This window comes from Chlorocebus sabaeus, chromosome 25 (genome assembly GCF_047675955.1).
Source record: "Chlorocebus sabaeus isolate Y175 chromosome 25, mChlSab1.0.hap1, whole genome shotgun sequence".
Classification (NCBI taxonomy): domain Eukaryota; kingdom Metazoa; phylum Chordata; class Mammalia; order Primates; family Cercopithecidae; genus Chlorocebus; species Chlorocebus sabaeus.
This window is the reverse complement of record NC_132928.1, coordinates 75,611,361-75,635,650: the sequence shown is the minus strand read 5'-3', so window position 1 is coordinate 75,635,650 and position 24,290 is coordinate 75,611,361. Positions and strand designations below refer to the sequence as shown.

Sequence of the window (24,290 nt, the reverse complement as noted above, 5' to 3'; positions counted from 1 at the left end):
AGATGGTTATAATTTGAAAAATGGCACAAGGGAGGCTCCTGGGCATGTTGGAAATGTTCCGTGTCTTGGCTTGAGCCATGATGAAACGGTTGTATATGCATACACATTTTCATCAAATTGTTCTTTTTATTTGCTTGTATTAGAGACACGGTTTTGCTCTGTTTCCTAGAATAGAGTACAATGGTACGATCATAATTCACTGCTGCCTCAAATTCCTGGACTCAGTGATCCTTCCATGTCAGTGTCCTGTGTAGCCAAGACTATAGGCGTGTGCCACTGCACCTGGCTAATTAATATTTTTTTTTTCCTTTTTGTGGAGGGAAGGTCTCACTATGTTGCCCCAGCTGGTCTTGAACTCCTGTCCTCAAGTGATTCTCTCACCACAACATCCCAAAGTGCTGGGATACAAGCATAAGCCACCATACCTCGCCAAGATGTTCTTAGGATTTTGTACTTCATGTATGGAATACCTCAAAAAAAATTTTTTAAAGGAAATTATAGTGAGGTATAACAGGAAAAGAAGACTAAACAATAAGCAGGAAGTTAGAAATAGCACCAAAGAAAATATTATTAGGCTCATTAATAAGACCGCAAAAGGGCAGCTGATATGTGTAATTAGCTAGTATAGTACTTGCTGCAGACAAATGGAGAATATTTGAATCCATTGTTATTCTGAGAAGGTTAAAGAGTATATGAAAATCCTGCCTGAATAAGCCCATGAAAATTTTTCTCTGTTGAAGAGAAGTGAAACAAAAGTCAGTGAACTAGAAATTATTCTAAAGATAACTGCCCCACTGATTTTTAAATAACTGAAATATTAATGTTAAAAACTCAGGCAATTTTAATGAAATATAAATTTTCATTACTCTATTTAAGAGCATCAAATATTGGATATAATACTAGAAACCAAATATAGCAATAACCTACTATATCCAGAAACTATTATTTCTCAAAAAATGTAATGTGAAGAACTTATTTGTGCCTATGTGTATATATGTATATATATACACACACACATATATATACACACCCATTCCTCAGTTTAACTGTGACTTTGTAGAAATGACTTAATTTTTTTAATCCTTAGCTTTTCCTGTAAAGAGAATTGAACTTATAATACCTCTAGCAATACATTCAATGTTTCATTACTAAAATCACCCCAACACTGTCTCAAAACCTAGAGAGCAAAGGGCTCACATTTTCTTTGGCAGTTTATAAAATCAGATGCAGGAAAGTGTGAAACACAAATTCCACCAGCCACTAGAGATTCTAAAGCCCCACGGCAGGGAAAATCTGCGGAAAGTGAGTGCCCACCCTGCATGGCTGTCCGGAAGCAGGTGCTCTGGAACATGGACTCCAGCTAGGTAAATTCTCAGAAACAAACAGAAACTGACTCTGGAGTGAGTGGCGCTAGAAAAGCCACTCTTGCTAAGTGAAGCTCCGAAGCTCCTTGGCTTCAGTGTCTTGACTATGACGTTCCAATGTTTGGAATGCAGAAGACATGCAAATCTGTAGTCAAGAGCATTAAAAAACATAAGTGCAGTTTAAAATTCTGATTTATAACAGCTCATTAGTTAACCTATCAGAGGTAACCAAACACAAATCCAAGGGCCTGGCTTTGTTTTGTTTTTACCCCTGAGATAAAACATGGCACAGCCTGCCGTTTCCATTCATTTGCTCTTTAATAATAGCCTTTTTATTTTCAGTTATGCTTTGGACTAGTGTAAAAAAGATAGAGTCCTCAATTTCACCATACACGATGCGATTCATGAACAACCTCGAGGACCTTATCTTGGCCTGCAACGACCATGCATGCAGCCATGCAAACATGCATCCATGCAACATAGCAGCACACAACACAGTGCAAAAACGGCAAAGAAAACCAAGTGATGGCCATGCTTGTATTTTTTCAAGGGTCTCCTTACCAAATAGTGAAATCCTATGCCTGACAAGAACTCCAAGTTTGCAGAATAGGCTGAAGACAAAAGAAAAACAAAAGAGAAAAGGGAAGGGGGAAGGGAAGGTAGAAAAGACAGGGGGAAATTAAAAAAAAAAAAAAAAAAAAAAAAAAAAAGGAAGAAGAAGAAAGAAAAAAAAAAAAAAAAACAGCTGATATATGAGCCGGAAAAAAGCAACATGATGTCACGCAGAAAGAATCAATTCTCTGAGCAGAATGTGGAGTAAAGGTATTAAAGAAAGAGTCTTTGAGTGCATATCTTTAACAAACATGGTTAAAAAAGCACATATTATAAGAAACCAAAAAAAATTGAAAGCAAAGCTAATTAATATAAAAGCAATCTATATGAACCCCATAAGGATATAACTACTGAAAAACCACAAGGAAAAAATTTGGTTTTATCTGCCCAGATGTACCACTGAAACTCTGGATTTAAAAAATATTTTATATACATATATATTTTTTTACATTATTTTACAACAGAAGTATGGTGCTTTGGGCATACAATGTTACTTTAAATTTTAATATGTTTCATTATTTGAAATCTCCTTCTTCCCCAACCTTGATCACACTCCTTACATAACATAAGCATCCAGTGAATTTGAATACAGTAAAGTAGGAACCGAATTTGAGCAACTGATAATCACTCAGAGGAAAGCATTACAGATGTGATAACTTAAAGTCTCTGGATACCAACAAGTTCAGTATATTTCTTATCTGCTCCAGAGAAGGTTCCTGTGTCTTTGAGTCCTTCATGGCAATTAGCAATGAGTCATTCCAAATAATGGCTGCCCACATTCAGCACTCAGCCTGACAACGCTGGTATCCACTCTCAGATCAGACCCTTGAACCTGGGAGATCCCTGCTATTTGTCCTTTCTTTTCACTGAGCCTCAGCTGGGTGGGATCCTCACAGGTCCTTATTTTGAGAAATACCCTTCACTCATTTCCATGCTATACTCCTATCTACTCATCCCTCAAAACTCAGCTCAGTTTATTCTTAGAATAAAGTCATTCAACTAAATAAAACTAAATAAAACTCAATAAAATAAGGATGTCAGCATTCTGACCTCCAGCCCTCCTGTACGGCTCCCAACCTAGGCTGCAAGAGGTCCGTACCCAGATGCTCTCAGGGGCCATTTGCAAATCTCTACCAATACAAGTGACATTATTTTCACATCTACTCACACTCTTCTCAGCTCTCAGATTGCACAGGCTCTACCCAGCCAGCACCTACCCAAAAATATCTAACCTTGAAGATCCATTTGTAGAGTACCACCCACACTCAGCTTGATTTTTCCCAATAATGAGAACAGCTAAAGTCCTCACTGACCATGTTCTCTTGCAAAACTCGGCATTAACAGCTGTGATCAAATGTACAGCTCCCCAGGACTAGGGATAGAGACCAGCCATGGAATACCATGAAAGTGGCTGATCAGTGGCAGGATGGGAAGAGAGGGAAGCAGAGAAGGTAACATTTGTGAGGTTGACCTCTTTTACAGTAAGTTTTGGCCATCACCCCTCACTTCTGTGACAATGTGGTTTCATGTATTGGTGAAAATGATGTAGGCTATTTTGCAGCTTTTCCAAGAAAATGTTCACCTGCAAATGTCTGAGTGAATCTGAGGTTTTGGGGAATTTCTTATCAGAACAAAACATTTTTAAAACAATGATCTATTCAAGCGGCTACTAGACATAAGATTAGACCTGAGGGCCTTGACCTGCATGATTTAGCTTTGTGCTATAATTTTAAGACAATAAAACAGGAGAAACTTTGTCCACATGCCCTTATCTACTGAGCTTTATGACTGACAGCTGTGCATGCTAACTCAGCAAGGGTCTTTTTCTAAAGCCAATACTTCAGTTTGGAACGGTACATAAGAGACGGTTTCTACTGAGCTTTACGGCTGACAGCTGTGTGTGCTAACTCAGCCAGGGTCCGCCTTTTTCTAAAGAGAATAATTCAGTTTAGAATATTCTTTGGATCCCTGTATTCAGATCTATTTACAGTCATGTATTTTGCCTATTCCTCTCTAGTATCCAGAGTGAAACATTCTGAGATATTCTTGATGATCCAGAATTTATAATGCTAGGATTCGGTTTCACCCAATTAATCCAAACCTAGGATGTTTTGCTATCATGGCAGACTGCTCTTTGTTTCATTTATCAAATTATATGTAACGCCTGAAAATCTGTCAGAGAAAAATGACTTGACAATCTGCTGATTCCTCACCACATGTGCCACCAGAGAGAAATACAGATATAGAAGGCAAGGTCCTCAAAGAGGGCACATCAGAACTCTTTCCCTTCCTGTGCACTCCACTTTTAGGGCATGGTATTCATAGAAGCTATAAGGATTAATTATTATAAGCTTTGGCCTATACTTTTTCTAAAAAATATTTTCTATCATAGTGTTGTCCCCTTTCTCTGCTTCCCCTCATTACCAACATTCTCCAGAATTTATAAGGCATCTACTTCTTCAGCATTTACTCAGTTTTGTACCGAAACACTCCTTTGCAGCTCACCAATGCCCCTAATCAGCAAAGATAGTAACCTTTTGTTTTCTGGAGTTCTGTCAACAGTACTTGGCATTGTTTATTGCTTAAATCTTGAAACTCTTACCCTCCTTGGATTTCATTTATAGTATTTTTTTTTTTTTTTGCTTTCTAATTAATCATTCTTGATGTTCTTCAAAGACCTATTTCTGAAAACCCTGTAAATGTAATAATTCTCCAAACATTGGTATTCAAAACCTTTTGTCTCTTTCTCTACTCTCCTTCAGTTTTATCTACTTTCAGAACTTCAAGCATTATATATATGTTCGGATAATCCCCAAATACATCATTTCTTGCTCTAATCTCTCAACCCCACATGCTAATATTTCCAATCTGCTGGATTTCTCCAGTTGAATGACCTGTGGGTACCTTATACTCCGATAAATACCTGACCAAATGTAACCTCTTCTTAGAAACTATTCTTTTTCTGAAATACGTTGTTTCTGTTCATGATACTAACAATATTCCAACTACCCAGAGTTGAAATTTCAGCACCAAGTTGGACCTCTTTCTACTTGCCATATTACTCATCGCCAAGTCATGTTGACTTTCTCTCCTCCCGGTTTCTCACCCCAGCTCCTGTTTACATCCCTTCTATATTCCCAGCACTCTGTAGATGTCTCCACTGACACTCATCACAGCTTCTTGTAGAGTTAGCTCTGTATGTGTGTGCCTACTCAGCTGTACTTCTAAATTTATTAAAGTTAGGAACTGTCTTATTGTGTGTGTATATCTTCAGGCCTCAGACAGCATGCCGTACATAGCTGACATTCAGAAATATCTGCTGAATGAGGCCGGGCGCAGTGGCTCATGCTTGTAATCCCAGCACTCTGGGAGGCCAAGGTGGGCAGATCACCTGAGGCCAGGAGTTCACGACCAGCCTGGCCAACATGGTGAAACCGTATCTTTACTAAAAATACAAAAAAAAAAAAAAAAAAAAAAAAAAGCCGTGCATGGTTGCAGGTGCCTGTAATCCCAGCTACTCAGGAGGCTGAGGCAGAAGAATTGCTTGAACCTGGGAGGCAGAGGTTGCAGTGAGCCAAGATTGTGCCACTGGACTCCAGCCTGGGGGACAGAGTGAGATTCTATCTCAAAAAAGAAGAAGAAGAAAAAGACACATCTGCTAAATGGATAGGCGGGCAGCACCACCTATTTGAGGCAGCACTTCCAACACTATAGCCTCGGTTACTGTCTAGGCCTCCAAGTGCCTGCCATGGCCTCCCAACTCTCCCACTCTCATCAGTTATACTTTTGCTGCCAGATTGTATTTCCCAGAGGGAAGCTCTGATCATTCTCTCACTTAAAAAGCTTTAATAGCTTCTTAGTGTTAATGAATTAGGTTAAAAAAATTGTGATATAATTTTAAAAAGAAGATCCCTGATTCTGACAGTTAATATCCGTTACCATCTATGTAACCTACCTTTCCCCTAAATTACCAGCTTCTACATTTTATTTATGTAGTTATCTACATTTAGCAAATATTTTCCTTCCTTAATCTCTGACCTACAAATGGTCCAAGATCAACTTTGACTGGCTTGATTTCCATAAATCTCTCACCCCTCTATATCCATCCAAGGTGGTCTTACTTTACTTTGAATCCCATAGCACTGCCTGGCTTTCTCTTACTAGGGCTATACTCATATTCATGTATTTAGCTACTGCAAAGTATACTCCAGACATGACAGTACTGACCTTAGATACAGCAAGTGCTCAGTATATAATAATTTCTTGTGCCAGGAAGTATCTAAACATCTCATGAAACATCGGTTTTAATTGTGGAAAAGTTAACTCAAACCCACACAACTATTGCTACTCACATCTGTTAAACACTTAAAACCATTATCATAGTATTTATCATGCGAATGAAGATATGCTTATTTATTCATAATGGCAGGGCCAGTTTTCCACCTATTAAGTTTATACCCTACCAATATTTTTCTATACAAACAAATTAAGTCCTCTTTAAAAGTTGGGTTAATACTATTTGAGCATATATTTTATACTTTATCATGATCATTTTCCGAAAGTGTTAGATACTCATTTCCATCATGTTAATGACTGCACAGCATTTTGTACAGACATGAGCCATCATTGATCACTTCCTTATTCATATTTTCCTCTATGATTTTCTTCCTCTCTGAGGTTAAATTCTAGCTATGTTTGGCACTAAAGTACTGTAATAACATAAGTTACTTTTATTATGCACCTCATTTTCTATGTGTTGGAATTTTAAATGGCATATGCTCCTTTTTTTGGGAAATACCAATGGGATAAGCAAAATTTACCAACCCTTTTTCTATTAGTAGAAGTAAAACAGAAGATGAAATACAGTCATGCGTCGTTTAATGATGGGGATTCAGTCTGAGAAATACATCATTAGGCAATTTCATTGTTATTCCCATAACATAAGTACATCATGGAATGTACTTACACAAACCTAAATGGTATAGCCTATTGCTCCGAGGTTACAGACCTGTGCAGCATATGACTGTACTGAATACGGTAGGCAACTGTAACAAAATGGTATTTGTGTATCTAAACATATCTAAAAAAATTAGTAGAAACATAGTATTATAATCTTATGGGGCCACTATCATATATGCGGTCCAAAATTAAGCAAAATGTTGTTATGTGGTACATGACTGTAATTAAGAACATTCTGGTGCAGTGTCATTAGAGAGAGAGGTAGTCTAGGGTCAGTCTAGAGCCCCAAAGGGACATCAACTGAGGCTAGCACAAAATAGCGATATACCTCTGATTTATTCTATGAGGGATACAGAATTGCCCAAGAAAAATGGGCCAATTTTCTTTTTTGGTATATAGTTCCATGAAATTTTATATAATTAGCAAATACAAATCATATATATCGAAAACACACAATTGGATGCCTCTATATATGCCTAGTATGGGCTCAGTGAATAGTTCTAAGGGTAAGGCTGAAACTGAATGGAGATAATAAAACACAAGACAGGAGAGGAGGAAAATAGCAGAATTTGCATCGATTTATTTGAATTTGTCTCTATTTTCTCTGATTTTATTTTATCTTTATATAACTGAGTGATATCTAGATTAACAACACCCTTGGAGAACAAAGTTCCTATTAAAAAAGGCTAACAGACCCAGGGAGGAGTAGAAGACTTCAACGTGTCCTCAATTTCATGATGTTTAAGGGTAACGTGGTGCCTTGGGATATTCTAGCTACTTGCGTGCACTCACAATCCACAGGGGGATCTTGGCTCAGAGTAGTGGATGTGTGTGCTTATGAAATGACGAGGGAGGAGCTGCTCTCCCTCCCAGTGAAGGTTATGGGAAGGAAGGCCACGTTCAAGTCGGAAGCGGGGGAAATTCACGTCATGGAAAGTAACTGCATTGCCTTTCTCCATGTGGCAGCAATTTGTGGAAACAAAGCATGCCGCTGGGATGGAGTCCTGCTGTTATTTTAACTATAATCAATTTTATAGGAAAATTCATTTGAAGAAGGTTGAGGACATGTTTTACACTGTTGCAATCCCGTATCACATGACTGGCTACTTACTACTTGGTAAAATAGACAGTAAGTGAAAGAGATGAACTGAAAATTCCACTCCAGCTGCATTCCCCAGTGTTATGCAGTGCAGGAATCTTTTCACTTCTCCACCCTCTCACAAAGGCTGTATGCAATCTCATCTCACTCTGTCTAATAGGTGGAGACCGTACTGCCTTTCAGCATAGCATTAACGTCAAGTCCGAGGAAAGCCTGTATTTTCTCCAGTGTTCTGCTTTATACTGTGTATTCACTTTTATAGAAATTTTGTTCCGATACAATCTAAAAACTTGGTATGGCTTTTGGGCAATGTAATATTACAGAAGTAAACTTGCTCCGTAATTGACTCTCGTGTACATTAAATTCTAGCAGAAGTTTGAGTGAAAGGACCTGATCTCCCCAGCAGAATCACAACTGAGTCCATAAAGAACCCTTTGGTTTAAACAGAAATGAGAAAGCATTGCTAAGAGGGGAAACCTTCAGAAATTTTGTAGGTATCTTTACTTCATTTTTCTTCCAACATTGGTCATTATTTTTAAATTAAATATGTATATTTGGGATTTTTTTCTGAACAATAAAGGCTGGCAAAAATATCAGATTTGTGGAAATGTTAAAGAAACTAGTATCAAAAGCACCATTTATCACAAATACTAATATGGTGATGCGTGTCCAGCCTCTACGTGTAGATTCTGAAATCAGTGATATTTTATCCTTCTATCCAGCATTACACTTAGCAGCAAAATATAAAGAAACTCAACATCTAGAACACATATCTTAACTCGTAAAAACTGTTTTCATCTAGTGTTTGCTTCCATGAAGACATGGACCAGGGAAATGGGCGGATACTCTCCATACAGTCCCACGTCAAGGTCCTCAGGTTCTCTTTGCAAATGCATATACACCTAAGTCATACAACAGTGTTTATTTTTATAGCCGTTTACCTAGTCACCATTTCTTTCTCTTTGTTGGAAGCATGTCCTCCAGAGCAGAGAGGCCTGCTTGCTGCAGATAAGAAGTATAAACGATGGTTTTTGAAATACTGATCAATTAAAGGAAGAACGACCTGAAAGAAAGGAAAAGAAGACAGATCTACGTAGTGGAATCTTTCAGGGGATGAATGAGAGCTGAGGCTTTGGAGCAGTCAGAGTTCTGTTCACATGCAACAGGTCTCCTTATGTTCCTGCCAGGCACGTCATAGTATGCCTCTCTTAAATCTCACTCCACCGTCTCAAGTCCATAGCAGGGAAAGCAGAGTGAGGCAGGATGTGATTATGGGGAACAGAGCAAACTTGCAACAGTTTGGAATTATTCTTAATATTTTCTCAAAATGAAATATTCTCAATGTTTTCATATAATATAGTTCAGTGCCCAACAGACCCCAAAATAATCCATAGCTACCATATGTTGAGTCTCTACTATGTGTGAACATCGCAACTGATGATAGCAACTGCTCTGTAGGGTAGATGCCATCATCCCTGCATTATGGGTATTAAATGGAGAGAGAGAAATGTGTGACTTACGGAAGGTCACATTGCTACTTACTTGCCTACACAATGTTCTTTTAACCTGGCCTTTCTCAAAGTGCACTTTCCATTTCTATGCACGTTTCGTCCTGCTGGCCTTGGGCCCATTCCTCCTCCTCACTCTGTCCACTCGCATCACCTGGCCTTGTACACACCAATCCCTCTGTCCGGCGTGCTCTTCTGCACTCCACATCCTACTCACCCTGGTCCTCCTGTAGATCTCAACTCAGTGGTGCTTTGCCAGGTAAGTCTTAGCTGATCTCAACTAGATAAAGTCCCACATTCTGAGCTCTGACAACATCATTTGCAATTTTACATTGTACTTGTGGGACTTTGGATTAAAGTCTCTCTTTCCAGGAGCCTATGACTTATGCAAAAACAATAAACATTTCTGGGTTTGTTTTCCATTATAGCCCTTTCCTGGGGTTGGGGCCAGAACTATTAAGTGGTCTCTTCTGTTTGCCACCGAATCCCTAGTGCTAAGGACCATGACGGGCCCATGGCAAGAACAAGATTGGCACTACCAGTATGCAAACTCAAGTCTATCTAAATATACTTCTTTTTCCTACCATGCGGTAGAGCAGAGTTATATATAATGGGGACATCACCAGCTTTTATTGTTCTTCCTTGACAGTCGGGACATTGCCTGAATTTAGTAACTGGCACATAGTAGGCACTCAATATGGTAAATGAATGAATTATAGACTTAGTAGAAATTAAGCCACATTAAGCATCTGTAAACAGAGTCACTAGGGGTGCTGAGTAGATGGGCAACACAAGAATGTATTTTAAAGGGATAATTAGAGGCCGTGAATACAGTATTCTGATAATTGGCTATCAAGTAAGATTACAATCTCACAGAGACCGGAGATACACATATGGATCTATCAATTGAGGAATCGCTAACTGTGTGCACCCCAGGACAAACTTTGGATCTTCAAATGATTGGAACAGACTCTGAGTGCTATATTGAATGGGAAGAAAAGACAATAGAAATGTGTTTTACAGTAAAGAACACAATTTTGAAAACATACTACAAGTCAATATTCATCAATCAAAAAGCATGCTATTTTAGACTCCACAAAAGTTGTATTTATAGCAAATTATCTGTAATCACTGAATGCAAGTACTTTAAGAGGAAACAGACAGCAGTAATTAGGTCTTCAGGCTCACAGCAAGGTGTCCCAAACAGGAAAGCCTACCCAGGGGCATTGTATATTTATGGCAATCCCTGGGCCATACCCTAATGCCTGACCCAGACTAGACACACAGTAAATACCGAGTAAATGAATTAAATCATTTGGAGGCTTTACAACTTTTCATGTCCATCCCTTTTTGACTGAAAAAAAGTGATAATTTTTCCGGTAATAGAGCAAATTCCTGATAAATCCTTATGAAACGAAATAAATAATAACAGTGGGATGTCCTTTGTTTAGAAACAATCTATCCTCTCTGATCTTCTGTAAAATGAATAGGAAAAGGTCCCACAATAAAGATTCTACACTAAATGTTCTTATAATATACCCATTTATGAATTAACTAAGACTTTCCTATTTATAAAAGCAATTCTCAACTAGAAATTTTAAATCGTAACAATATCCACATGTTAAGAAATAGATATTTTCATTCTATATCATACGATAAAACAAAAAAAAATGCAAACTGAATTAAACCTCAGATAGAATGAAGTCATTTGAAGAAGGAATATGGTAGGGAATGCAGAGTTAAAGTCTAACTAAGTATGCTGGGAAGATGATTCATGCAGTTATTTTCATGCCACAGAATATTTACGTGCAGTAAAATATATATTTGTAGACAAGTATGTTCTGCAAAGGGCAACGATCTAATGAGTAGAGGATGTAAACAAACATATTGAAGCAAAAACAAGATAGATTGTATACTGTACTTTTGCAAAGAACTTGATTTCTTGTTCATAAGGGAAATGTTCTCCTTTGCCTCTGCTGCCACCATCTGTAGATGTGAAGAGTTTTTAGGTAAATGCTGCACTGGAAACATTGCAAGATATTCATCCATAATGCAAAGGTTAGAAAGCATGGCTAAATGTATTATCCCACTACACTGAATGGAAAAAGCCAACCAAAAATACAAAGGCAAGCTTTGGCAGTGTCATTAAAAATAAAAGGATTTTTTAAAATACCCAAATCTAAATTTAAAAAGCTATTGAGGACAGTCCATGGTTGTGGTTGAAAACACAAACACATTTGTGTAGCTTTGAGATCTTATTGACATAGGGAGGGGAAAATGGAATAGAATAAAGTAAAAATCCCACATTTTCAGTAGCCTTTAAGAAAAGAAGCTCACTGGGGAGAGGACAGTGGGTGTAAATTGAATAAACATAATGGTTAGATACTAACCCTGGCCTCTAATAATACAGATTGCCTCTTGGTGTGACCAAAAGTTAAAGCTTCTCAATTTAAGATACAAACTAAAACACTGCAGGAAGTCAGGATCTGCGACGAGGAGGACGACAGCAATTTTAATATTAGGTTGGCAAATTAGCATTCCGTTAATGAATAAAGAAATTTTGACCTATGTCAAAAGATAATTTTCATAAGTGAAGCAAAAACATCCAAGTTTTCCCCATGGTTTAAAAAATGATCCAAGGTCAAGAATTGATTAACCTAATTCATTTAGCTTAGAAGGTGGCCTTTCTTACCTCCTTCATACATATGGAAAAGGTTCATGCATATATTAATAGACGAGGTAATAATAAACTATAATAACCACGATGGCATGCAGAACATACTGGAGAGCTAAAAAATTCAGAATTGGATATCAGGTTTTAGTAAAATTTGTGAGCAGAGCTTCCAGATATTTAAGAGCCAAGCTGACTTTTGCTTGAAAAAGGTATTTTGCAAAATAATAATAATAATAATAATAATAATAATTACTTGAGATAATAGTTTGTCAAATTTTAGACAAAAATACAAGATAATTTTTAGGAAACTTAGCCTATTATTTTGCAATATCAGAATGCTCTCCCCATGAACAAGCAAAAGAAAATTATGGTTCTTTAACACTTGCAAATTTCATTGGCATGCCACTTTGGCATTTGAATCTCTCTTAAGCACATTATGCAAAATGGCCGGATTCAGATAAGAGACTTTCTCATATAAAGTTATCTCAAGATAAAATTTTGTACACAGCCAAATCTGCTCATATTTCAACGAATTAAATAGGAAATGTCTTTTACTATATTTAAACAAATGCTTATGTGCAAAATGTGAAAAAGATGTGGAGAGAATACAACCTATGGTATAATATAAAAATGAGAAAAAGACATATGCATATTTTTACTACCACAATTAACTTAGGTCTAGGAATGGCTACATTAGAGATGTGCTACAAAATCACTAAAGTGAAGGATAAAGGGAGAAGGCAATACAGCAGTTTCACTTGTGATAACAATGAAAGATGGAAATTAAAATAAACACGGTATTGACAATCACAGCTCTATCTGCTCCTCTAACAGAGTTCCTGAACCTACTTTGCCCTGGCAAAGCCATCCGAAAACGGGACCTATAACATCAGGAATTGTGAAAAAGGTTATTTGGTTGGGCTCTGTCACTGTAGCCTACTTTCTCTCCCGTGCTCTGTTTATAAGACCCTCTACCCTGTGGATAGAATGAAATGTGTCAAGTGGGTGAACGTACCCTGGAGCAAGATTCTCACCACCCCCATACATGAACTGTAGTAGGTAGTTTATTCAGACATTTGAATAAAGTGTGAATAATACCTAAACACATTTCTTCCCTTCAAATTGGTGTTTGTGTTCTCCAATGTGAAGGTAAAAAACAAACAACTTTCTTGTTCCTTTCTCCAAATGATGACTCTTTCCTTCTCTCCTGTCCCTTGTATCTCCAAAAACAAGACTGGATATTGGAGTTGCTACCCATTTTGGATCCTTTCAAATGTGGATCAGAAATTGCAATATTTAGCTTTCTGTGTAAAAGCTTCAATAATTCACCCCTACCTCATTTTTGTTCTTCAGTTAAATTTCATTAATTCAGATCAATTTGGCTATGTATTAGGATAAGTCAGGAATCATATTTTTAAAAATTGTTAGTTGTATGAATCACAGAGAGATTACAGATTATAAATTAGCTTGTTGTGTAAACTTTTATGAAAAAGATGGGCTCGAAGAGAGCAACAATATAGTATTTGAACTGTAGAGGCAGGTTGAAAGAGAAGTCAATTGTTTATGAGAACCATGCTCAACTGGAAAATCTTTAATCACATTTAGGATACAAGAGGCCAGAAAGAAGAAAATACCAGAGCTCTAATTTCTACAAACTTAAATCTGGTGCTATGGCAGAAACTAGATTTACACCCTAAGACAAACAGCAGCTAAGGGATCCAAAATGAATGGCCCTAGAGGAAAGGTGTTGAACGACAAAACGAGTGAGTGTTAAAAATAAAGAGAAAACCTTGAGAACAAAAATGAAAATAAATGAATAACCACCAGAAGGGCACACTGTTTTCAAAAGGGAACAACCCGGAATTCCTTACATCGTATTACTACGCAGTGGCGGGAAGGTGCTCTGACATTAAGCAGTTAACAAGTTGAATTTTAATTCAACAACGAGGAGGGTCACAAAACAACAGAAGTGACCGGAAGCTGCTTTGATCATCTGTGCCGAATCTAAGGCTTAAAGAATGAGGTTTTAAAAATTCTGAGGCAGCACTGGGCCAGAGGGAAAGAGGTCTTTCATCGTACCCTAAGAGCATAATAAAGTATTCTGCACTGCAGTTACTCTAGTATTAATGTATTTCCCTACAAAGGCTAAACGCAAGGCCTCTATAGTGTTTAGAAATTTTGAAAATCCACAGTTTTGAAAGTTTTTCTTATGAGTAGAGCAATTAATTTCATAGGTAAGATTTAACTCTACCTTACAATTCTGATGTCCTTCCAAAGTATCTTTCAAAGTGAAAAAAATGAATGCCAATAAACATTATAAGGAGAATAACTTAGATGTTAGATTTTTAAAACTTCACAGACTTTACCCACTCCCCAAGCACTTGTTCATCCACTGACTATTGAACTCTACTTAGTAGTAGGATGAATAGATGGGTTTACACCACCACAAATAGCTCAGCAGCCAGTGTTGTTCTATATCCTGATGTTGTAAACATTAAGAACAACAAACAATGGGCTATTAGCAATGGGACTAAGGCACCTACCAAACTCCAGGATATACTGATGGGCTTCATCCACATAGCGAATGAGTTGTTGGAGGAAACTGTAGGCAAATCGTTTCTCAATAGAAGGCGTGTCCAGTTCCAGGTCCTTAAATCCTCTGGAACAGCAAAAATGAAATAGGGAAAGCAATTTGTACAAAGCCTCTTAGAAGGTAAAATTGTGTGTGTGTGTGTGTGTATGTATATATCCACACATGTTTATATATAAGTTTATATATACATATAAATTTTGAAGTTTAACTAATGTTACTGTAGCTCAAGGAAAAAGTAAAATTTAACCTATAAAGAATATTTTGCATATGATATAAAGCTTCAGTGAGTAACTCTCTTATTATGCAACAAAATGTTGCATTTACAAAAACAGAGTGTGATTTTTTGCCTGGGGATTTTGCCTAAATGATGGGTAGTGATTTAATACATGTAGCAAAAGGAACTCAGTTATGTGGTACACAGCTAGGGGTGTAAATGTTTCTGATGTGTGTATTTTGAACATATTAAACAGTACCTCAAAGGTGTAAACAGATCATTGAATTCATTTTCAGCTTTAAATATGATGGAGATATTTAAATATTCACCCTCATGAAAAGAGTGTGTAATTAGGGTATGTGTACTTTTACCTGGATACAGCATATCCATTGATTTGCAAGAACTTGAGGATGTCCTGTGCTTTTTCTCTATCTTTGGCTTTCTCTTTGGCTGTCAGTGTATCATAGGGCACCAGCAGAGGGTGGTTACCTCCTCCTAAGAGTATGTCAGGACAAGAACACAGCACAGTAATTTGAAAATAATCTGAGATGAGACACAGATATATAACTGGACCACACTATAAAACTTTTCATATCCTTTAATAATACACAGAGCATATAAGACTCATCTGCCTCATTGCCTTTAATGTTTCAATTAATTCAGAAAAACTCCTCAAAGAAAGGCTGTGCATATGCCTTCTAAGAGGTAGTTAAAACATGAACATGCATGCATTTGTAATACTGAGTGACAATAATGTCTGCATTAGCCAACGAGAGAGAAGCAGCTGTCTTCTCTTCTCTGTTCAAAGCAATTCTGAATGTGGAGAGTGGAAATAAATGCTAAATCATACTTAGCAGGATTTAGAAAAGTTATAAAGCATGTTTCAGGGGTTATGCTTCATTTGCTGCCCCACAGAGAGAAGAGTAAAAGTCTTAAATATGGCATTTTTATTATATCTCTCAGATCAGAGAGTACTTCGTAGTCACATTATTTATAAATATACAAAACCACATATAGATGTGCTACATTGAAAGTGGATCACTCTTAAGTGTCTAATACTTGACCTTAAGACCTGGGGGCAAGTACCTTTTAGCAAGAGTCTAGATTTCTAATATACTTATCCTGATAACACTTACTAAAGTAGTCTTTCTTTCAGATTTAAAAATTCTAGAAAATATGTAAATTTTAAAAAAACTAATACGCAGAAAAACCTTTCTAAAAATTATAAATTATGTAAGAATTTTGGTTAAAATTTTGCAAAAATTATAAAAATATTTTAAAATGCACTGTTAATTTCAGATGTAAAGATTTGGTACAAAGAATGTTATTAAAACAGCAGCAAACTGAATAGCATGGTATGCCTCACATTTAACATTCGTAAAATGTGTATGGTAATAGATATTGTGTGGGAGGCTGAGCTACCCTGAAATACAACTGCTAAGGAAATTCCAGGAAGAATAATTGAGAATAAATATTGTTTGAATTATAACAACATATAGCCTATGAAATCAGTTTCCAATACAGTTTAGCCAGCAACATGATAAATGTTGAATTTGCCCTACACAATAAATAAGCAAGCAAAGGAAGAAATGTCTGCTTCCCCAGTGATGGCTTTGACTGAGAGTGCCATCTGCAGACATGCAATCGCCCACTGAACTTTAATACCATTAGGTGACACTGTGCTATCATATATGCAAGGCAGTGGTCAAGAACTACAGAGCTAACAAATACTAACCACACTAAGGAATTCAGGTACTTCACAGTATATTAACAATATCAAGCACAATACAGCTGTCAGAAGACAACGACAACAAACACTCGTGAACAGCAAGAGGGTATAGAATTTGTTACTAAGTTTAGTAGAAACCAAATTTGACTTTTGTCCTAATCAAAGATGTAATTTAACAGGACACTTTATGAGGATACTATAATTAACAACAATTTATTCTATATTCTCAAATAGCTACAAGAACAGATTTTGAATGCTCCCAACACAAAGAAATATAAATGTTTGAGGTGATGGATATGCTAATTACCCTCATTTGAACATTACACGTTGTATACATACATATATACATACATACATATGTATGCAAATATCACACTGTAAGTCATATAGACAATTATGTATCGGTTAAAAATAAAAGCAAAAATCTTTTTAAAATCAAGCATCGAATTCCATCACCCTAGTTGAATCAACCATCACCTAGTTCAAACTCCATTACTGCATTTAGTCCTACAGAATGCTGTTAATTTGGCAACTTAATTTGTAATCAGTGATTTGGGGGGCCACATACCAATAAGTTATTGTGGGGGAGGTGGGGAGAGAAAGAGAGAGACGCAGAAAGAGGTCTATAATTTAAAAATCCTAAGAACGCAAAGTACCCACTAACTCGGTAACTCTTCTCACCCTATTCGACCTCCACTGAACTAGAAGGTGAAGGGATTTGAAAGCCTGACAGGTGACTGAAATCTACGTCCTCACTGTGCCTCTAACTAGCAGTGTGACCATGGACATTTACCTTGCACTTCCACCCTCATCTTTCCCATTTATGATATGGGTGTAGACATCTCGTGCTGAAGGAAACCAGCTCCTTGGAGAGGCAAATGAATGAGCAATAATTCCGAGGATATTACCGCACATACTAGCACGGACTCATGAACCCATTCATACTACAGGGTGAACAAACGCTTGACACCAGTGAACTGCCTGTGGCTTAACAACAGATGACCATGGTACAAAATACTTGAAGTGCCAGTGGGAAAATAACATTTTTTACTAATTTGGGATCGCTAATCATACTTTTTGGACTTACACTCCTTTATTTCTATTAACTCCTTATGGAATCTGATTTTCCCTCAGACTTTTCGAGATTCCAAAAGAGCACTGAAGATCAGATGACTAAGACAAGCAAAAGAGGCATTTTTTCTCCTGATTTTCCTAAAGCAGATTCATCTTCTCTGCACAGATGCAGGGATGATAAAAGAGAAGAGAATGGGTGAAAGCAAAACTGGACAGCTTTGGCCCTGATTCTTTCAGTGTTTTTGACTTCTCATTTCTATTTCTCTCTCTCTCTCTCTCTCTCTCTCTCTCACACACACACACACACACACACAGACACACCCAGACACACACCCAGACACCAAGACATTAGGTGGTGACAGATTCCTCCCGCCTACTCTTATCGGCAATGGGAGTAGAGCTGGCAGGATGCAACCGCCTACAACTGTTGGCTATAAGGATCCTCCTCACTATTAATGTCCCCGAGTGAGAAAACAACTTTGAAAAGAAGACACATGTAGTTTCTGCTCTGAAACTGGCCACAGTCTGTAACCTAGCTCCTATTCCCAAGACTCACTTCTCTGGTTTGCTAACCTCAATACCCTAAAAGACAGGATCCAGGACTGCATATTTCAACCCCTTTCCCACTGGTCTGCCATGCTGGTTCTAAACAAGTTCCTCTTCTAAAATGAAATCCTAAGTGCAGTAAGAGAATTAAAGACAGCGCAGACTAATTTCCCCTACCTCACCACTTAGTCTGCTGCAACTAGGTTAGCTGCCCAACTACAGATTATAAATTTGAGCCAATACCAGTTGTATGCAGAAGTATGGATGTGCCATTTACTAGTGGTATGACTTAAAGAAAACATCAATCTGGCTCAGAAATTTAAATAACGATGATTTTCTATCATGCTTATTTAGAAAAGCACATAGGTTGCGTCTATCTAATCTGAAAATCTGAAATCCAAATGTTCCAAAATCAGAAACTTTTTGAGTGTCTACATGATGCTCAAAGGAAACATTTATTGGAGCTTTAAAAATTTTGGATTTTGGATTTGGGATGCTGAACCCATATATTTAATGCAAATATTTAAAAAATCTGAAAAAATCTCAACGTTCAAACGGTTTTGGTTCCAAACATTTTGGATAAGGGATAATCAACTTGTAATAAAATAGCTGCTTATTATTTTTAATTTTGACTCTACTACAGTGACTGAAACATAGTTTAAAAAAAGGAACAGATACTTTTTCATGTAATCTGTTCATATAACAAGCAGTGATTTTGTTTATCAGTTATGTGGGCAATGCCCTGTCAAGAATTTCACAAAACAAAACTCTATGACTCATTTGCCACCCATCCATTCATCCATGCACCCATGAGCCAAACAATGAATTAATTATTCATTTAACAAACATTTATGGGGTGGTTTTAGAACACATGCATATTATCCTTGAGCAGTATTTTGTTTTTGTTTTGTTTTGTTTTGTTTTTTAGACGGAGTCTCTCTCCGTCACCCAAGCTGGAGTGCAGTGGCTGGATCTCAGCTCACTGCAAGCTCCGCCTCCCGGGTTCCCGCCATTCTCTTGCCTCAGCCTCCTGAGCAGCTGGGACTACAGGCGCCCGCCACTGTGCCCGGCTAGTTTTTTGTATTTTTTAGTAAAGACGGGGTTTCACCGTGTTAGCCAGGATGGTCTTGATCTCCTGACCTCGTGATCCGCCCGTCTCAGCCTCCCAAAGTGCTGGGATTACAGGCTTGAGCCACCACACCCAGCCTGAGCAGTATTTTGAAACAGGCAATTTAAAAATGCGACATCTTCTCTTTTCCTCTCTGTGACCAACCCTAATTTGTGTTACTCTGTTTCCTAGTGCTTGGTGCCAGGTACCATCCTTCCTTATCACAGCTTTACTTTTCACCATGAAATATCCCCGCTTTCAAAATCTCCCCTTCCACACTTTTACCTAGTCAAATAAACAAAAAGTAGAAGATTTATTGGCATCTGTAACTGTACAATAAGGATTACAAAAGAAATAAACATTGTGGCCCCGAGAAAGAAAACCATATAGGAAGTCATTAACGACAGCGCATATGCACACACACACACACCCCCTACATTATAAACAATATGTGTATAGGCTAATGGCAAATAAATAACGTTGAAAGATATCATCAGTGTAGCATACATTAAATTGAAGAAAATATTTATGCAAATAAATTTTAAAAGACTTGAGAAATACCTAAGAGAACATTAGGTCATTTAGCATTTGAATAAAAAAACGGGAAAAGTGCAAGCAAAAGCATGTAAGAGACAGTAACACAGCTGGACTAGACAAAAGAGGCTGAGACAGGAAATAAAAAGGGGTGAAACGGGAGATATTTAAGTTGGGGAAGAGAGTCAGGGAATGAAGTCTAACTCATTCATAGAACAAATCAGATATCAGGATGAGAAGTATAGAAATCTATAAGCTAAAACGGGTAAAAGAAAGCTGCCAAAATTCTGAGACACAAGAAAATATATACTAGCCGCGAGGAAATTACAGCATTTCCACCTTCAATCTGTTATAGGCACATTTAAACCATTCTAACTTTAAAAGGTTATAATAAGCTCTTGTGCTAAAAAGACTACTTCATCTATATATTCATGTGATTGAACTCTGATTGTTTTTTAATACACGTTTTTAGAAAATATTACCTTTGGACTCCAACTCCATTTTCTTTTTCTTTGCCCATATATTATGGTAGTTTTCAGCCATCATTTCTGCCATAGCCTTAAAACAAAAATATTTATTACTTCAATAAGTAAAAAAGGATAACATTGCTTTCTAATACGTAATATTAGATGCCTTAAAGGAATAACTAATACAGTATTAGTGCTACGATACATTTAAAAGATAATCACACACTCTTCTTTAGAATCTGAATCCCAGCGAACTGTAAGGATTTGCAATATGACACAGTAACTAAACAGCAGATGAGAATGGTCATTGTTATTCGTAATGTTTGAAGACATTGATTCAATAATGAAACCAAAATAGCTATGGACTTCAGAAAAAAATTTTTATTTACAAGTTCTTGTTTTAATTTCCAAAGTCTTAAAAATGACCTAAACCTTATTAAACTTGAATGTGGAGAATGTTAGATGGACAATCAAAGATCTGATTTCTAAATCAATCTCCGTCCAAACTAGGTGAGAGATCTTAGACTAGCCAAGTTAATCTTTCTGTGACCTTTTGGGTTTTGATAAGATTACTTCTAAGATTCTTTTTACATCTGATTTTCAAGTTTACTGTGTCATTTTAAGACGTTCATATGGGAGCAATAACAAATGGCAAACAAAACAATTTAACAATATGTAAATTTTATATTTTCGTCCTTATTTCTCTTGGAACAAGACAGTTACCAGCAATGCTAATATGTTATTTGAACACCAAATTGACCTATTAACTTTATGTCTCAAGGCAATAAATTTTATCATACTTTCAAATCTGCTATTTCAAAGTAGGTTCCTTGGTGACAAAAAAGAACAGATGAGATTATGAATGGAGCAATAAGGATTGCAAATGCAATCAATTTCTCAGGAAAAAACTTTAAAGAAAGTGGCCCTTGCTCACAGCATTATTAACTATTTACTCTCTTCTCACACACAACTATTTAACATTGAGATTTTTAAATGGCTATTATCTTTAAGGAAAATATGTTATGTGGCTGAAACACCCTAGAAAAGTTGTATCAACTTTTTTTTTTTTTTTTTCCCCCTTTGGGAGGGAGTCTCACTCTGTCACTCAGGCTGGAGTGCAGTGGTGCAATCTCGGCTCACTGCAACCTCCGCCTCTCAGGTCCAAGTGATTCTCCTGCCTCAGCCTCCCAAGTAGCTGGGACTATAGGTGTGCGCCACCACACCCAGCTATCAATTTTGATAGTACTAAAAAATTAGAGTATATAACCTATAAATTCCATGGATCCATTATAGGATCACCACATTCAAATAAACTACGCTGTGAAATATATGCAGGAAAGTGTTATGTTATGCTTCTTAAAAATTAAATTTGGAGACTAGTTTTAAAAGTTGATAGTACTTACATGCAGGTCTCTAGATAGCGTAACATTGCTCATGTCAATGGCCCGGGGACTGTAACCATGGGCAGCATCTACAGAAACCTAGATCATTTGTGTGAAAAAATAGTGCCTCATTAAACACCTTGTGAGAAGAGACTTAAATTATACTTTAAAAATATAACACAAACTTCCAAACATCATGTTTCCTCAGATAAAACTGGCAAGTTTCTTTACAAAATGATGTTGTAAACACATTTCGCACATTAAAATTATATTTCGGTGTCTGAAAACGATTTATGATTGACAATCCTGATAATTAACTATCAGAATTTGACATATTGTGCCATGAATCCAAAATTCTGAAACATTATCTTATGCAGGGGACCATTACATTTTTGAGTTTCTTACAAATCCAAAATGGCTGCAATGAAATTTACACTTCCTCAAGCAAGTGAGAGTTAATCAAAGATGTCAATATTTACAAATGTCTTCATGAGTCAAATGTTAGAATAAAGTATAACCAACTTTTAAATTATAATAGTATATCATGTGGTATTCAATAATGCACTTGGAAATCCTCGAGGAAGAGACTTCTTTAATTTCCGAATTAAAGCTTTTAAAAAATGAAATATATCTCTTCATCAATTTTAAGGAAGTTTCACTACCATCCTGGGCACTTACCTCCTTCCACCCAATGGCATATTATGTGAAAGTGTACCACAGAAATGAGCTCTGGTTCCTGCTTATAAATCTAAAACTATACCGTGATATATTTCATAATTGTGTATATTCTCTTATTAAAAATGCATAAACAAAAAACAAACTAAAAACAAAATGAAAATATAGCTCATTATCATGCTTGTAAAATAAAAGTGAGTGTAACATATGCTATAATTAATAACAGGCTCACGAGTGATACTTAACTTACGGGTCAGTTTTGATGGCACCCTGGCTTCTGTGCTATCACCATGAGGACACTGTTCAAACCTTGTTTAAAGGAGGCAAACACCATGCTGGAATAAATCCAGCTTTTTCTGTACCTCACTTCTGTTTTCTGAGCATCACTTCCCTTTTTGCCTATAAATGTTATCCGGCCACATGGCAGTCCCGGACTCTCACTGAACCTGTCCTGGTTCCAGGGATTGCCACTGGTTCTTTGCTCAGTTAAACTCTGAATTAAATTTGTCTGAACTTTTTCTTTTAATATGCTAAATAGACGACCTGCCTCAAAGGCTGGTATGAAATGAGGTAATGGATTTAAAACCCATAGCAAGGTGCCTGACACAAAGGAATGGATCAGGGATTTTAGTAAATGGCTATTCTCACTGCTAGTATACTATCATTACCATTACTACTAACATAATTACCATCAACACCATAGCTCCCATACAGTTGTGGTGAGGAGTGGGTGAACATATTTGGGAGTCATAATTTTGCCTACCACAACATACAAAATCAAAGTCATTATTCTCTGCTTGCTGCCCCCAGCACTCCTATGGTCATTACTTCACCTAACACGGCTATCAACTTGGGAACACAAGCTAGAATCCATGGCAATCATCTCAGATTATTCCCCTTCATCATCATGTCAATGTTCCCACCCAAATCTCATCTTGAATTGCAGCCCCCATAATTCCATCATGTTGTGGGGGGTACCCAGTGGGAGATAACTGAATCATGGGGGTGCTTTCCCCCATACTGTTCTCATGGTAGGGAATAAGTCTCACAAGATTTGGTGGTTTTATAAGGGGAGACCCCTTTCGCTTGCCTCCTCATTCTTCTCTTGTCTGCTGCCATGTGAGATGTGCCTTTCACCTCCCACCATGATTGTGTGACCTCTCCAACCACGTGGAACTGTGAGTCAATTAAACCTCCTCCTTTGTAAATTGCCCAGTTTCAGGTGTGTCCTTATCAGCAGTGTAAACACAGACCAATACACTCCCCTTCATCTATTATCATGTATCAGCCACAAAATTCTGTCTACCTCAAAATATCCCTGGGACATACCATGGTGTTCTGTTTCCACTGTCTTTGCTCTAATTCAGACACAACATTTTGTGGTTTTTGTTGTTTTTCGGGGATGTCTACAACATCCCCCTCAGGAGTCTACCTTTCTGCCTTCAGTCTCATCCTTCTCTAACTCATTCTCCATTTTGTTGTCAGAATTACATTTCCAAACTATTTATTTTGTTCTTCCCTAAGCAATGTCTTCTCCACTATACAGCAAAAATACGTGGGCACGGGCTGGGCTTTATTAATATTTCCAGCATCTGACACATACCATCTCTTATTAATGTTAAGATTATAAAATGATTCCCAATCTCACAGATATTAAAACAGGGCAAGTGTATGTCTTAAAACTGATGACAAATTATATTAGACTTTCTGCAAATTTTATTGATAGCAATAACTCTATAACTCTATTTGTTC

The 24,290-nt window shown here is 37.1% G+C and overlaps 1 protein-coding gene across 6 annotated transcripts in view; it reads right to left on the bottom strand.

Annotated features, from left to right (window-relative positions):
* The window catches only part of RYR2 (ryanodine receptor 2), a 783,951-nt gene that overhangs the window by 145,741 nt on the left and 613,920 nt on the right, over positions 1–24,290 (bottom strand). For all 6 annotated transcript variants that reach the window (XM_073011864.1, XM_073011860.1, XM_073011862.1 and 3 more), the window contains 7 exons: positions 21,885–21,962; positions 20,497–20,572; positions 15,395–15,518; positions 14,760–14,875; positions 11,464–11,528; positions 8,976–9,097; positions 1,926–1,975 (listed from right to left, as the gene is read on the bottom strand). In XM_073011864.1, the coding sequence (XP_072867965.1) occupies positions 1,926–1,975; positions 8,976–9,097; positions 11,464–11,528; positions 14,760–14,875; positions 15,395–15,518; positions 20,497–20,572; positions 21,885–21,962 (631 nt within the window). The remainder of the gene's footprint in view (positions 1–1,925; positions 1,976–8,975; positions 9,098–11,463; positions 11,529–14,759; positions 14,876–15,394; positions 15,519–20,496; positions 20,573–21,884; positions 21,963–24,290) is intronic.